A 16,295-nucleotide genomic window follows, 5' to 3' on the forward strand; every position below is an offset into this window, starting at 1 on the left:
CAATCAGACATGATGCTCAGGTCTCTTAAACTCACAATGAAATCCATCACTGTATAAATCTGGATTTAATCTGGACAAATTCTCACCCAAACTGAGCCAAAGACTTATGACAGCACAACAAATTAAACACTGCTAATAATACAATGTCATATTCAACATAGCACAAAATAGTTGTTTTGCTCTTAAGAGTAAAAGAGTATCACAACACTACATTACTACACACTACACTAAACTAATACACACAGCACTACACTAATACACACAGCACTACACTACTACACGCTACACTAAACTAATACACACAGCACTACACTAATACACACTACACTAAACTAATACACACAGCAATTCACTACTACACTCTACACTAAACTAATACACACAGCACTACACTAATATACACTACACTAATACACACTACATTAATATACACTACACTACACTACACTAATACACACTACATTAATATACACTACACTACATTAATATACACTACACTACACTACACTAATACACACTACACTAATATACACTACACTACACTAATATACACTACACTACACTAATACACACTACACTAATATACACTGCACTACACTAATATACATTATACTAATATAAACTACACTACACTAATACACACTACACTAATATACACTACACTAATACACACTACATTAATATACACTACACTACACTAATGCACACTACACTACACTAATACACACTACACTAATATACACTACACTACACTAATATACATTATACTAATATAAACTACACTACACTAATACACACTACACTAATATACACTACACTACACTACACTAATATACATTATACTAATATAAACTACACTACACTAATACACACTACATTAATATACACTACACTACACTACACTAATATACACTACACTAATACACAACACACTACACCACACTAATATACACTACACTACACTAATACACACTACACTACACTAATGCACACTACACTAATACACACCACACTACACTACACTAATATACACTACACTAATATACACTACACTAATATACACTACACTAATACACACTACACTAATATACACTACACTAATACACACTACACTAATATACACTACACTAATATACACTACACTACATTAATATACACTACACTACACTAATATACACTACACTAATACACACTACACTACACTAATATACACTACACTAATACACACTACACTACACTAATATACACTACACTAATACACACTACACTACACTAATATACACTACACCACACTAAACTAATACACACCACACTACACTACACTAATATACACTACACCACACTAAACTAATACACACCACACTACACTACACTAATATACATTGCACTAAATTACACTAAACTAATACACACTACACTACACTAAACTAATACACACAGCACTACACTACTACACACCACACTAAACTAATACACACTACACTACATTACAACACACTACACGACACTACTACACACTTCACTAAAACAAATGTAAATTACGTATTCATGTCTTATGCAAATTAGCGACTGAAATGAGTTTACTTTCTGTTCATAGCCAAGAGCATTGCTAATACATGTCCATGTCCAACACACTGAACAGGTCACCATGCCGCCGCAGATAGCAGCACATACACAGGTCACACCACCTCAGAGAACACTCACACACACACACACACACACACACACACACACACACACACACACACACACTATGACCCCGAACATCTCATATCCTCCTCAGTATTCCATAACAGTGTAGTTGCATCCCAGATATCAGAATTCTTCTCATGTGTCTAGTGTCAAGGGTCTAATTAGTCAGTTTCTTTAATCTGGATGGTTTGACACCATGAGAATATTTATAAATGTTCCTACAAATCTACTGGAACATCATATAGTTTCTATACAATTAGTATGAATGTCATGTGAACTGTGTATAATTTTAAAAATTATAAAAAAAAGGTAGATTAGTCAATGAGTTGTCCACAAATGCGATTGAATCACTGTATGACTCATTAAATCATGTATACTGCCTGGTGTATTCTGATGCTGGTGTATGTTTACTAAACTGTAGTGCACTAGGGACTGAACAGGGGGCTGATTTGGACACAGCTGCCTGTCTGAAACGCCTTTAGAAATTTTAATTTCTCACCACTCGCTGTTTTGTGTCCGGACTTTATGGAGCTCTCACACTTGTTCCTAGCATTGATGATGAGGTACAGCTGTTCTTCCTTCGTCAGCACGTCGTCAGCCTGCACCTGAGGACATCAACACACATCAAAAGCAAATAAACATATGTGAGGATGTAAAACTGTCTGATGGTGTGACATCATATAATGTGAGGCATGTCCAATTCATTTGCATATCTTATTTTGACACAATAGTGAATTGTTAAAAGGCTCAGTTGCATATCATACATTTGCATGAATAGTGCACATTTGCATACTGATATTACACATAAATTATTACATTTCAAATATATAAGAAGAAAGACCATTTGCTTAACTGAGAGGATATTTGCATGTTAATCAGAAATCTCCTAAATATTTACAGTGTTAATTTATATACACATTTACTTACACACATGCATCATGGTCATTAGCATATTACATGTTTACACCTGATTAACAAACACAACAAAACATTTGGGGATTGGGGATTATGCTTATGACAACATACTTTAAAATATTTTGAGGTTTGTCACGAGATCACACATCCTGCGATGATGATAAGGCCTTTATATGATCACATGATCAAGTCTGAAGCATGTTTTTAAAATGGGGTAAAATAGAATAACAAAAATCAAACACAGATTCTTTTCTCTTTTTTACGTCACTTTCTTCATTCTGAATAAATGTTCCTGTGATCAACAAACTTTCAGATCTAAAAACACACAACTTACACAACTTACACACCACAACACCACCATCACCCTCCCATCACTGTAGAGACACAACATTATAGCAACACAGTAACAAAACTATACCACTAACACTGTGACAACATTGTAACTTAGACAAACACTGTAACAACACTAACAACACTGTAACAACATAGTAGAAAAACTGTAACACTTACACTGTGACAATAATGTAACAATATTATAACTACACAAACACTAAGAATGTAATAACATAAAAACTAACAACACTGAAATAACTCTGCATCAACACTAACATCAACATCACTGTAATAAACACTGTAACAACAGTGTTACACTAACAAAACTGTAACAACACTAACACCACTGTAACAATACTGTAACAACACTGTAATAAACACAGTAACAACGCTGTAACAACACTGTAACAACACTAACACCACTGTAACAACACTAACAACACTGTAACAACACTAGCACCACTGTAACATAACTATAACAACACTAACAACAATATCACTAACACCACTGTAAGAACACTGTAACATCACTGTAATAACACTAACACCACTGTAAAATCACTAACAACACTGTAACATCACTGTAATAACACTAACACCACTGTAAAATCACTGTAACAACACTGTAACATCACTGTAATAACACTAACACCACTGTAAAATCACTGTAACACTGTAACATCACTGTAATAACACTAACACCACTGTAAAATCATTGTAACAACACTAACAACACTGTAATAACACTAACACCACTATAAAATCACTGTATCAACATTGTAACATCACTGTAACAACACTAACACCACTGTAAAATCATTGTAACAACACTAACACCACCGTAAAATCACTGCAACAACACTAACATCACTGTAAAAATCACTGTAACGACACTAACACCACTGTAAAATCACTGTAACGACACTAACACCACTGTAAAATCATTGTAACAACACTAACACCACTGTAAAATCACTGTAATGACACTAACACCACTGTAAAATCACTGTAACGACACTAACACCACTGTAAAATCACTGTAACGACACTAACACCACTGTAAAATCATTGTAACAACACTAACAACACTGTAATAACACTAACACCACTATAAAATCACTGTATCAACATTGTAACATCACTGTAACAACACTAACACCACTGTAAAATCATTGTAACAACACTAACACCACCGTAAAATCACTGCAACAACACTAACATCACTGTAAAAATCACTGTAACGACACTAACACCACTGTAAAATCACTGTAACGACACTAACACCACTGTAAAATCACTGTAACGACACTAACACCACTGTAAAATCACTGTAATGACACTAACACCACTGTAAAATCACTGTAACGACACTAACACCACTGTAAAATCACTGTAACGACACTAACACCACTGTAAAATCACTGTAACGACACTAACACCACTGTAAAATCACTGTAACGACACTAACACCACTGTAAAATCACTGTAACGACACTAACACCACTGTAAAATCACTGTAACGACACTAACACCACTGTAAAATCACTGTAACGACACTAACACATCACTGTAACAACACTAACACCACATCACTGTAACAACATTAACACCACATCACTGTAACAACACTAACACCACACCACTGTAACAACACTAACACCACATCACTGTAACAACACTAAAAACACTATCACTGTAACAAAACTAACACCACATCACTGTAACACCACTAACACCACATCACTGTAACACCACTAACACCACATCACTGTAACAACACTAACACCACATCACTGTAACAACACTAAAAACACTATCACTGTAACAAAACTAACACCACATCACTGTAACACCACTAACACCACATCACTGTAACACCACTAACACCACATCACTGTAACAACACTAACACCACATCACTGTAACAACACTAAAAACACTATCACTGTAACAACACTAACACCACATCACTGTAACAACACTAACACCACATCACTGTAATAACACTAACACCGCTGTAACATCACTGTAACAACACTAACAAAACTAACATCACTGTACACTATACTATACACTATAAACACCAACACTATAAACAACAACAAAACTGTAACAACATAAACACTCTTTGTTGTTACATTGTTAGTGTTGTTAACACGAGTCCAACACCACTGTAACAGTGTACATTTGTAACACCACTACAAGGTTCTGAGCAGTTTAACAGTGACAGTGGGATCAATGGGTCTGGGTTCATGTTCAGATTTACAGTTAGAGAGAATCATGCAGTGAAAACTGATCCAGGATCAATAACGTGGTGTTCTGTGGTTTCAGACACAGCATGAGTGTCATCACTGAGGCTCGTCTCCACGACCACCAGCAGTTCAAAGACATTAAAAAGCCTAAAAGTGAACTTTCTTCACATCATCACATCAATCTCACTTCCTGCCATCATATAACAACCAGTGTTTACACCCATGTTTCAAACCCAAGCCCTGTTTGAGGAAAAATAAATAAATTAGCTTTTTTAAAAAGATTTTTGTTCTTTCTATTAATAAAGATATTTATTTAAAGATTATTTCTATGTTTATCCAAATAAACTCACTCTATAACTCCAAACTGTCCTGTGATAAACTATACATTTATTTATTATTGTCATCTATTCTTATTTTTATATTTAAGCAAATAAAAATGTTGTTTTATATGATAGTTATTCATTTATTTTTGTCATGTACACTGTGTTTTTAACTGGATTTTAGCATTTTTTTATGTAGATTCAATTATTATTATTTTTTTTTTATTTATTTATTTGCTCCAAAATGCATTTTTTTTTAAACATTTTACATCACTTCTTCATCATTAGTCGTAACAGTAACTGACTCACTGTCCTGGTATAAATCAGCAAAAACTAAAAGACTTCCTGAAGAAGAAGTGATCATGTCTCATGAGGATCAGAATGAATAAAAATAAATAAATAAATAAATAAATAAATATGGTTAAGGAAAGCCCTGAGAAATACTAGACTGAATCTCTCTCTCTCTCTCTCTCTCTCTCTCTCTCTCTCTCTCTCTGTGTGTGTGTGTGTGTGTGTGTGTCTGGTCCTCAGAAACCACATTTTGTTCATGTGGATATTAAAGGCATCAGTATTCTCTATTCCTGTCAGTGTGACACACACACACACACACACACACACACACACACACACACACACACACACTTACACACACACATACAAATACACACACAGACAGACACACACACATACAAATACACACACACATACAAATACACACAGACACACACAGTCAGACACACACACATACAAATACACACAGACATACACACACACAGCTACTGGACTTTTACGGCAGCGAACAGCAAACAACCACAAACGGAACATGACGGAGCCAGGAGTAAACAGTGAACAGATAGAAACCTGTTCAGTGGAGTGAATATAGAATATTCCAGAATTCTGTCCAAACACACTAAGGGAATGACGTCCAGCAACGGGAAAATCTATATAAACACACGTCTAAACATATAGACTGGATATTACCCGCAATGCCGCACTGCTAACCTGTGTGTACAGCACAACACTGCAAATACACTGTGAAAGAAAGAAAGGAACTGAAAAACAATGAAGAAATAAACAACTAAATACAGAAAGAAGACGAGTGTGAAACAAGAAAATATAAAACATCAAAAGAGTAACAAGATAAGAAAAGGACAGTATAATAACAAGAAAACACTACAGAGTGCAGGGCTGTGACCCAAAACACACTCTACTAAACACTACAGAGTGCAGGGCTGTGACCCAAAACACACTCTACTAAACACTACAGAGTGCAGGGCTGTGACCCAAAACACACTCTACTAAACACTACAGAGTGCAGGGCTGTGACACAAATCACACTCTACTAAACACTACAGAGTGCAGGGCTGTGACACAAAACACACTCTACTAAACACTACAGAGTGCAGGGCTGTGACACAAATCACACTCTACTAAACACTACAGAGTGCAGGGCTGTGACCCAAAACACACTCTACTAAACACTACAGAGTGCAGGGCTGTGACACAAATCACACTCTACTAAACACTACAGAGTGCAGGGCTGTGACACAAATCACACTCTACTAAACACTACAGAGTGCAGGGCTGTGACACAAATCACACTCTACTAAACACTACAGAGTGCAGGGCTGTGACACAAATCACACTCTACTAAACACTACAGAGTGCAGGGCTGTGACACAAAACACACTCTACTAAACACTACAGAGTGCAGGGCTGTGACACAAAACACACTCTACTAAACACTACAGAGTGCAGGGCTGTGACACAAATCACACTCTACTAAACACTACAGAGTGCAGGGCTGTGACACAAATCACACTCTACTAAACACTACAGAGTGCAGGGCTGTGACCCAAAACACACTCTACTAAACACTACAGAGTGCAGGGCTGTGACACAAAACACACTCTACTAAACACTACAGAGTGCAGGGCTGTGACCCAAAACACACTCTACTAAACACTACAGAGTGCAGGGCTGTGACCCAAAACACACTCTACTAAACACTACAGAGTGCAGGGCTGTGACACAAATCACACTCTACTAAACACTACAGAGTGCAGGGCTGTGACCCAAATCACACTCTACTAAACACTACAGAGTGCAGGGCTGTGACCCAAATCACACTCTACTAAACACTACAGAGTGCAGGGCTGTGACACAAATCACACTCTACTAAACACTACAGAGTGCAGGGCTGTGACCCAAAACACACTCTACTAAACACTACGGAGTGCAGGGCTGTGACCCAAATCACACTCTACTAAACACTACAGAGTGCAGGGCTGTGACCCAAATCACACTCTACTAAACACTACAGAGTGCAGGGCTGTGACCCAAAACACACTCTACTAAACACTACGGAGTGCAGGGCTGTGACCCAAAACACACTCTACTAAACACACACACACACACACACACACACACATTTCCTTGTGTTAGACAAAGTGTACTTTATAATCTGTTAGTGTTTTTTTTCTCTTTCGTGTAAATGATATTTACGTTAGAGAAGTCAGGAGAAGAAAGAAGCTAAAAATAAACAACAGTCAAACTGTTTGGGAAAATGAAAAGCCTGAAAACACACACAGAGAAATTTCAAGTGATTGAGCATGGTGTTGTGCAGTGTGTGTGTGTGTGTGTGTGTCTGGTTTATGTCTGACTAACACACAACATTGAGGCTCTTTCAGTGTTTAGGTTCTATAGATGTGTGTCTCTCTGTACTGACCCCAGATTAATAATGTTTAATGTCTTTAATGTTGATGTCTCACAGTGAAACGTGAAGGAACTCGTGTTTTTACTACATCATTAAACCAGTAACTAACAGTTTCATTTACTTCAACAAACAAACTTCGCTGATCCACTTCCTGTTCCTGTTCCCAGCACAAGTGGGGATAATTAGCGTGCTAGCTAGTTGGCTAGCTGTGGAGCATGCTAATTGGGAATTAGCAAACTGAAGGATATAAATCATTAAAATAAAAAGAATGTCTGGAGCCGTACGTCTCTTTACCTCAGCTTACTGTGAGACGTGACCTGATCTGAGACCTTATTTATTATCTGTCACGTAAAATACAGTGTACACACTTTTTGACCATTTGTAAATCGTCTTAACTTGATTATGCGTTTCATTTTAGCATTATATAATATTTAATAGAAATTAAGTTGCTTTGTGCTGTGTACGTTTACACTCAATTGCTTATTTAAATTCATTAAAAAATAAAAACTTTCTGAACTGTTTTCTGTTTTTAACTAAATTAAAACTGAAGTAATTAATAAACAAATTTTTATTTTTAATTTTTATTTGAAATATTTGACCCTGGTTCGTGTCCTCGCTCCTGTTGCTGCTGGACGTTACACTTACAGCGTTCTGAACGAGTCTCTTCCATTTTAAGTAAAAAAAAAAGAGGATTTTTGACATGTGCGGTGGAGCCAAGCGGGATCCTGGAAGCTCCTCGCTCCTTTTTTTTCTCTCTCCTCCTCGACTGTGCAATTTGAATTTGATGACAAAAAACCACAAACCACAAGACTGCTTGTCCCTTGGAAACATTCGCCAAACCACATTCTGACTTAAAGCTCCATTCACAGCCGTAATTACAGCTTTTCCTCGGCCAAATCGGCTCGTATGGAAACATGTCGTGTTGCCGCACCGCTTCTTTCCCTCTAATTGACAAAAACGGAGCATTTTGATCTGTTATATAAGAGCTTTTAATATGCAGTATATGTTTTTCTTTCCTGGTTTTTTGCATTTTGTTGGAGAATTTCCGCTAGCTACCTTCAAGTTAAAAGCCATAAAAAGAAAACAAATGAGGATGAAATAAACCTGAAACTAGCATGCTAACTTAAAAAGTACCTCAAGGAGAAATGAATAGAGATGTGCAGTCACTAACCATAACTAGCATGCTAATTCTAGTTTGACTGTGTAATTATATCACCAAAAATACACCCTGTCTGTGGCTTCTCCTCATCTCCTACAGTATTTCAGAGCTATTTCAGATGTGCTAATGCTAACCATGTGCAGTTTACTTTCAAACTGTATTAAAAAAACTCAAACTGAGTTCAGACTCTCTCTATACTTACACAGAGAAACACTCACACAGTAATATACATATGCATGTACATTCTTTAGGTTAAAACATTTACAGAGGAGTGAATCACATTCACCAAAAAGATTCACTGATTCATAAATTGACTCAATAAACAAGACAGGAGCAAATCACAGTCATGACCAAAAAGATTCACTGATTCATAAATTGACTCAATAAACAAGACAGGAGCAAATCACAGTCATGACCAAATAGATTCACTGATTCATAAAATTGACTCAATAAACAAGACGAGCAAATCACAGTCATGACCAAAAAGATTCACTGATTCATAAATTATTAGTATTTAATAAACTATTATTAGCCCCTACTGTTAGCACCTTTGATAATGTACCTTAAGTATACTAATGTTTAATACACTTTTACTTTACCGCGATATGATACGTTATCAGCACACATGATAGTAAGTAGCTACATGCTAAGGCTAACTTTTTTCTGTGTTAATGATAAAATAACGTTATGTACTTTCTCCATTACAACCTCCGTTTATACAGATTACATGGAGCTGCACGTACACATTGGATTCGTCACGTTTGGGTGTTAATGTAGGTTCACAATGCCATGAGTATTAACAGTAAAGCAACATCTGCTGTTGTTGATGTGTTTGTGTTTGTCGCTGCTGCACTAAAGTTGCTGGGACACGTGACATGTATAGTGACGTCAGACTCGGCTCTGTGATGCTCTCTAACCGATGGAAAGGCAAACCGGTTCTTAGAAGGTTCGCCAGTGGAACCAACTTTGAACCAGCACCAGTGATAGCTCTGAACCAGCACCCGGTTCTTTTTGGTGGAAAAGCGGTATATCTGTTTCTCTATCTGTCTCTCTATCTGTTTCTCTATCTGTCTCTCTATCTGTCTGAATACATCTCTATCTGTCTCTCTATCTGTCTCTCTATCTGTCTGAATATCTCTCTATCTGTCTCTCTATCTGTCTGAATATCTCTCTATCTGTCTGAATATCGCTCTATCTGTCTCTCTATCTGTCTGAATATCTCTCCATCTGTCTCTCTATCTGTCTGAATATCTCTCTATCTGTCTCTCTATCTGTCTCTCTATCTGTCTGAATACCTCTCTATCTGTCTCTCTATCTGTCTCTCTATCTGTCTGAATATCTCTCTATCTGTCTCTCTATCTGTCTGAATATCTCTCTATCTGTCTCTCTATCTGTCTGAATATCTCTCTATCTGTCTCTCTATCTGTCTGAATATCTCTCTATCTGTCTCTCTATCTGTCTGAATATCGCTCTATCTGTCTCTCTATCTGTCTCTCTATCTGTCTGAACATCTCTCTATCTGTCTCTCTACCTGACTCTCTATCTGTCTCTCTATCTGTCTGAATATCTGTATGCCAATGTCTGTCACTGTCTCTGACCACACACACACACACACACACACACACACACACACACACACACACACACACACGAGTTTTTCTCAGTTATTTGGCTGCTGGGGTTCATTTTACTCAAAGTAACAAGAGTGTAATGTGAAGAGCTTTCCAGTGTAACAAGGGTTTAATATAGTGTGTGTGTGTGTGTGTGTGTGTGGTCAGAGACAGTGACAGATATGTGTATATACCTTCTGAGAAACAATAAGGATCACATCCCTTTGGACCAATGTTAATAAGAGATTAGTTTTTATCCTGTGATGATATTTAATAAATCCATATTTAATAAACATTCATTTCCCCATGGCTTAAAAACACATCAGTCCTGATGAAGTGAGACCCAAATGACACACAAGCTTTTGTTTATTGAGTTCTAAAGCAGTAATTAGGTGAGCGCTCTTATTAAACAGAGGTAAGGAGACGTTCATGATTCCCTCCTTGTTTTAAAGGATTTCATGTTTAAACCCCTCACTAATGAGTGGGACTTTGTTTGGAGGCACGAGGGTTAGACAGAGGGTCAATGTGCTCCTGGTTTACAGCTAAAAAGGTTGCTAAAGTGAAAAAAAAGGAAAGACAAACCTAGCAAAAGACAAGCAGACACATCCACTGCTTTCCTAGTGGCTGATCTATAATAAATGCTAACATGGACTTCCTACTCACATATCCCAGTATTTACAGATATTACCAGTACAGTGCCCATGACAATAAGATAACAGAGCACTTGATTACACATAAACATATAGTGTACAGACCGGGGATAAAACATAAAAACACCTGAAGGGCACAACCTTCCAGGTGATTACTGAGTCCTGAATACTCACTGACGTAGTTTTGTTCTTTAAGATCAGCTATTTGGAAAAGTAACTCATTAACGAAGCAGCAGCAATTAACTAATTAATCACCTCTCTCGTCCTTTCTCTGATTGGCTCATTAGAGGATCCACTGAAAATAAAAATGAACGTCCATTAAATCAGAAGGTCAAGCGTTGATCCTTGAGTGTTTTACACACTCCTGTGGGGAAAAGAAGAAAAATGCAAGATGGCTACGAAGAACCACTGCAAAGAGGTGAAATGAAAGGACAAGGATTTAAATAACTATAAAATAAAGATGCAGCACCTCAGACGTTCATGTCCATCTTACAGAGAGAAGAGTTTGGTGGAGAAGTGGTGGAGTTTAATTTAAATTCAATCACAGATAAACTCACTAGACATCATTAGCCTTCCTGGCTTCTTCAGGTCAAGGTGCTGGTTTTAAATACACAAAGGTTTAGACTTAACATTAAACCACTAAACCTTTTCCCTCAAATATATTATGAAAACTATGGTGGTTATCCTGTAACTATGATTAGCATCACACTCTAGCACTTTACTGGCTGCTTCCATTTAGAGTTATGAGCTGGTGAATTATACTAACTTTAAATTTAGTGGAAATAAATATTACATGAAATATTCAGTTCAGAAGTTATCATTAAGTTGTGATTAACTCTAGACTTATCCTATAGAGATTTATCTTAACCCATGGTCAGTAAGAGAACATTCACAGACTGAGGAGGAGGAGGAGGGGTCTCTGAGCGATGGTGACAGTTTTCACACGTCAACGCTAGACGGCCAGTGCAGAGACGAGAGGAATGCAGCACGGCAGTGAGAATGAGAAATGAGCTCTGTAAACACACTAACACACAAAGCTGGGCTTCTCTTTAAAACCACATTACCATACGCTAATGTGAACACAGGACAGGGCACCATACGCTAACGTGAACACAGGACACGGTACCATACGCTAATGTGAACACAGGACATGTCACCATATGCTAATGTGAACACAGGACACGGTACCATACGCTAATGTGAACACAGGACACGGTACCATACGCTAATGTGAACACAGGACACGGTACCATACGCTAATGTGAACACAGGACACGTTACCATATGCTAACATAAACACAGGACATGTTACCATATGCTAATGTGAACACAGGACAGGGCACCATACGCTAACGTGAACACAGGACACGGTACCATACGCTAATGTGAACACAGGACATGTCACCATACGCTAATGTGAACACAGGACACGGTACCATACGCTAATGTGAACACAGGACACGGTACCATACGCTAATGTGAACACAGGACACGTTACCATATGCTAACATAAACACAGGACATGTTACCATATGCTAATGTGAACACAGGACATGTTACCATACGCTAATTTGAACACAGGACATGTTACCATACGCTAATGTGAACACAGGACATGGTACCATATGCTAACATGAACACAGGACACGTTACCATACGCTAACGTGAACACAGGACACGTTACCATACGCTAACGTGAACACAGGACGCGTTACCATACGCTAACGTGAACACAGGACGCGTTACCATAAGCTAACGTGAACACAGGACATGTTACCATATGCTAACGTGAACACAGGATGCGTTACCATATGCTAATGGTGCTGTTTCTGTGTATTGTCTTGTAATTTTTTTGTTTACACTGTCTTTTGTCCTGCACTGTCTTGTCTGTCTTGTTTGTCTTGTCCTGCACTGTTTACACCGGGTTACACAGATACACTTTATGTATCTAGGATACTTACTAAGTCCTTAGCTCTGTCTTTTTTATGTAGCTCTATGATCCTGGAGACACTTTGTGTCTCATTTTACATTTACATTTACAACATTTAGCAGATGCACTTATCCAGAGCAACTTACATTTTAATCGCATTTTTTTACAATTGAGGGTTAAGGGCCTTGCTCAGGGGCCCAGCAGTGGCAGCCTGGTGGACGTGGGACTCAAACTCACACTTCCGACTGGTAGTACAGCACCTTAACCACTAGCTACCATCATCACCATAACCATCATCATTACCATCACCATCATCAATCATCATCATCATCATCATCATTACGATCATCACCAAGTAATATCACCAAGTGATAATATCACCAAGTTTCTTGAGGATCCACAAGAGAGTCTCATAGTTAACGAGTCAAATGCTGCTGAAAGGTCCAGGACGATGAGGCCACATGATAGACCTCCACATCCCCATATCACTCATGCCACTGTGTACTGTAACAGCTATATATGGTTGTAATGACAATAAAAGCTTCTTGACTTGACTTGACTAACGTGAATACAGGACACGGTACCATATGCTGACACTAACATGAACACAGGACACACACATACAGTATACACACTCACACACATACACACTCACACACATACACACTCACACACATACACACACACATACACACTCACACACACACACACACATACACATACACACTCACACACATACATACACACTAACACACACACACATACATACACACTAACACACATACACACACATACACACTCACACACATACTCACACATACACACACACACATACACACTCACACACATACACACACACATAAACACACACACAAACGCACACACATAAGCACACACATACGCACACACATACATACACACAAACACACACACATAAACACTCACACACACATACACACACAAACAAGCACATTGTAAGAAGCGCACTGCTAGTCTACAATCAGAGAAAATGGCAACTCACATAATTATGATTGACTTGATTGATGAGTGTGTATATGTGTGTGTATGTGTGTGTGTTGTGTGTATGTATAGCTCACTCAGGAGGGATGTAACTGAATGAATAAATGGGTTAAATAAATAAATAAATAAATAAATTGCATGAGTGATTCTACACAAACTGGCAGCTGTCCAAAATGCCCTGACAGGAAAAGCACACACACACACACACACACACACACACACACACACACACACACACACACACACTGTGGCTGTGTTTAACTAAAATGTAAAAGTGGCATTGAGTTACACACACACTCCCACATTCTTCCAGTGGAAAGAGGGGGAAAAGGAGAAAAATGTGGCCCGAGGTCAGGGGAGTCAGGTAAACACATGGCCTTCCTGAGTGGCACACTGCAGCGCATTAACAGTGTGCTGAGACACAGAGAGGAATACACTCACTCACGCAATACTGCACTTTATACATCACACACACACTGATCATGTCAAAATGTACACACAATTTAATCAATAAAACAAGTGGATCACAAAAGAAAACTCTTTACTCAGCACCAGCAGTGTGTGAATGGGCCTCATGTCAGTCATTTTATAGACACTCCCCCACACCCCTTAACTCTGCACCCACCAAAGACATGACTGAAGTCTGTAAGCTCTCAGTAAAGCCAGATCATTCATGTGTTAGCATGCAGTGCTTCAGAAAATAAACGGGAGGGAGGGAGGGAGGGAGGGAGTAAAAAAGGAAAAGAGGGAGTGAGGGAGGAAGTAATAGAGGGAGGAAGGAAGGAAGGAAGGAAGGAAGGAAGGAAGGAAGGAAGGAATAGAGGGAGGGAGGGAGGGAGGGAGGGAGGGAGGGAGAAAAGAAGGGAGTAAGAAAGGAAGACAGGGAGGGAGGGAGGAAGGAAGGAATAGAGGGAGAGAGGGAAGGAAAGAAGGAAGGAAGGAAGGAAGGAATACAGGAAGGGAGAGCGGAAAGAAAGGAATGGAGGGAGGAAGGGAGGGAGTACGGAACAGAGGGAGGGAGAGAGGAAGGAAGGGAGGGAGGAAGGAACAGAGGAAGGAAGGAATGGAGGGAGGAAGAGGGAATTTTTTTTTAGCCTCATCAATAATAAATACAGTATTAAAGTAAAAAAGCCCCTCCTTGAACCGCCACCTTATTGTGGTGGAGGGGTTTGCGTGCCTGAATGATCCTAGGAGCTATGTTGTCTGGGGCTTTTTGCCCCTGGTAGGGTCTCCCAAGGCAAACAGGTCCTGGGTGACGGGCCAGACAAAGAGCGGTTCAAAAGCCCTTTATGAAGAAAAACAAAGCAAGGTCCGTGACGTCGCCCGGTATGGCGCAACCGGGGGCCCCACCCTGGAGCCAGGCCCGGGGTTGGGGCTCGCATGCGAGCGCCTGGTGGCCGGGTCTTACCCCATGGGGCCCGGCCGGGCTCAGCCCGAAGGAGCGACGTGGGGCCGATCTCCTGTGGGCCCACCAACTGCAGGAGAAACCGTAAGGGGCTGGTGCAATGTGGATTGGGTGGCAGTCGAAGGCGGGAGCCTCGGCGACCCAATCCCCGGACACGGATTCTGGCTCGGGACATGGAATGTCACCTCACTGCGGGGGGAAGGAGCCAGAGCTGGTGCGGGAGGTCGAGAGATACCGACTAGATATAGTTGGGCTCGCCTCCACGCACAGCCTGGACTCTGGAACCCAACCCC

The 16,295-nt window shown here is 39.2% G+C and overlaps 1 protein-coding gene across 1 annotated transcript in view; it reads right to left on the reverse strand.

The window, feature by feature from the left end:
- Window positions 1-16,295, reverse strand: part of pth1r (parathyroid hormone 1 receptor) — a 54,041-nt gene that overhangs the window by 17,601 nt on the left and 20,145 nt on the right. Inside the window, exon 2 of the mRNA XM_060875479.1 lies at window positions 2,192-2,297. Within this exon, the coding sequence (XP_060731462.1) occupies window positions 2,192-2,297 (106 nt within the window). The remainder of the gene's footprint in view (window positions 1-2,191; window positions 2,298-16,295) is intronic.

The sequence above is a fragment of the Tachysurus vachellii genome, chromosome 7 (genome assembly GCF_030014155.1).
Source record: "Tachysurus vachellii isolate PV-2020 chromosome 7, HZAU_Pvac_v1, whole genome shotgun sequence".
NCBI lineage: Eukaryota > Metazoa > Chordata > Actinopteri > Siluriformes > Bagridae > Tachysurus > Tachysurus vachellii.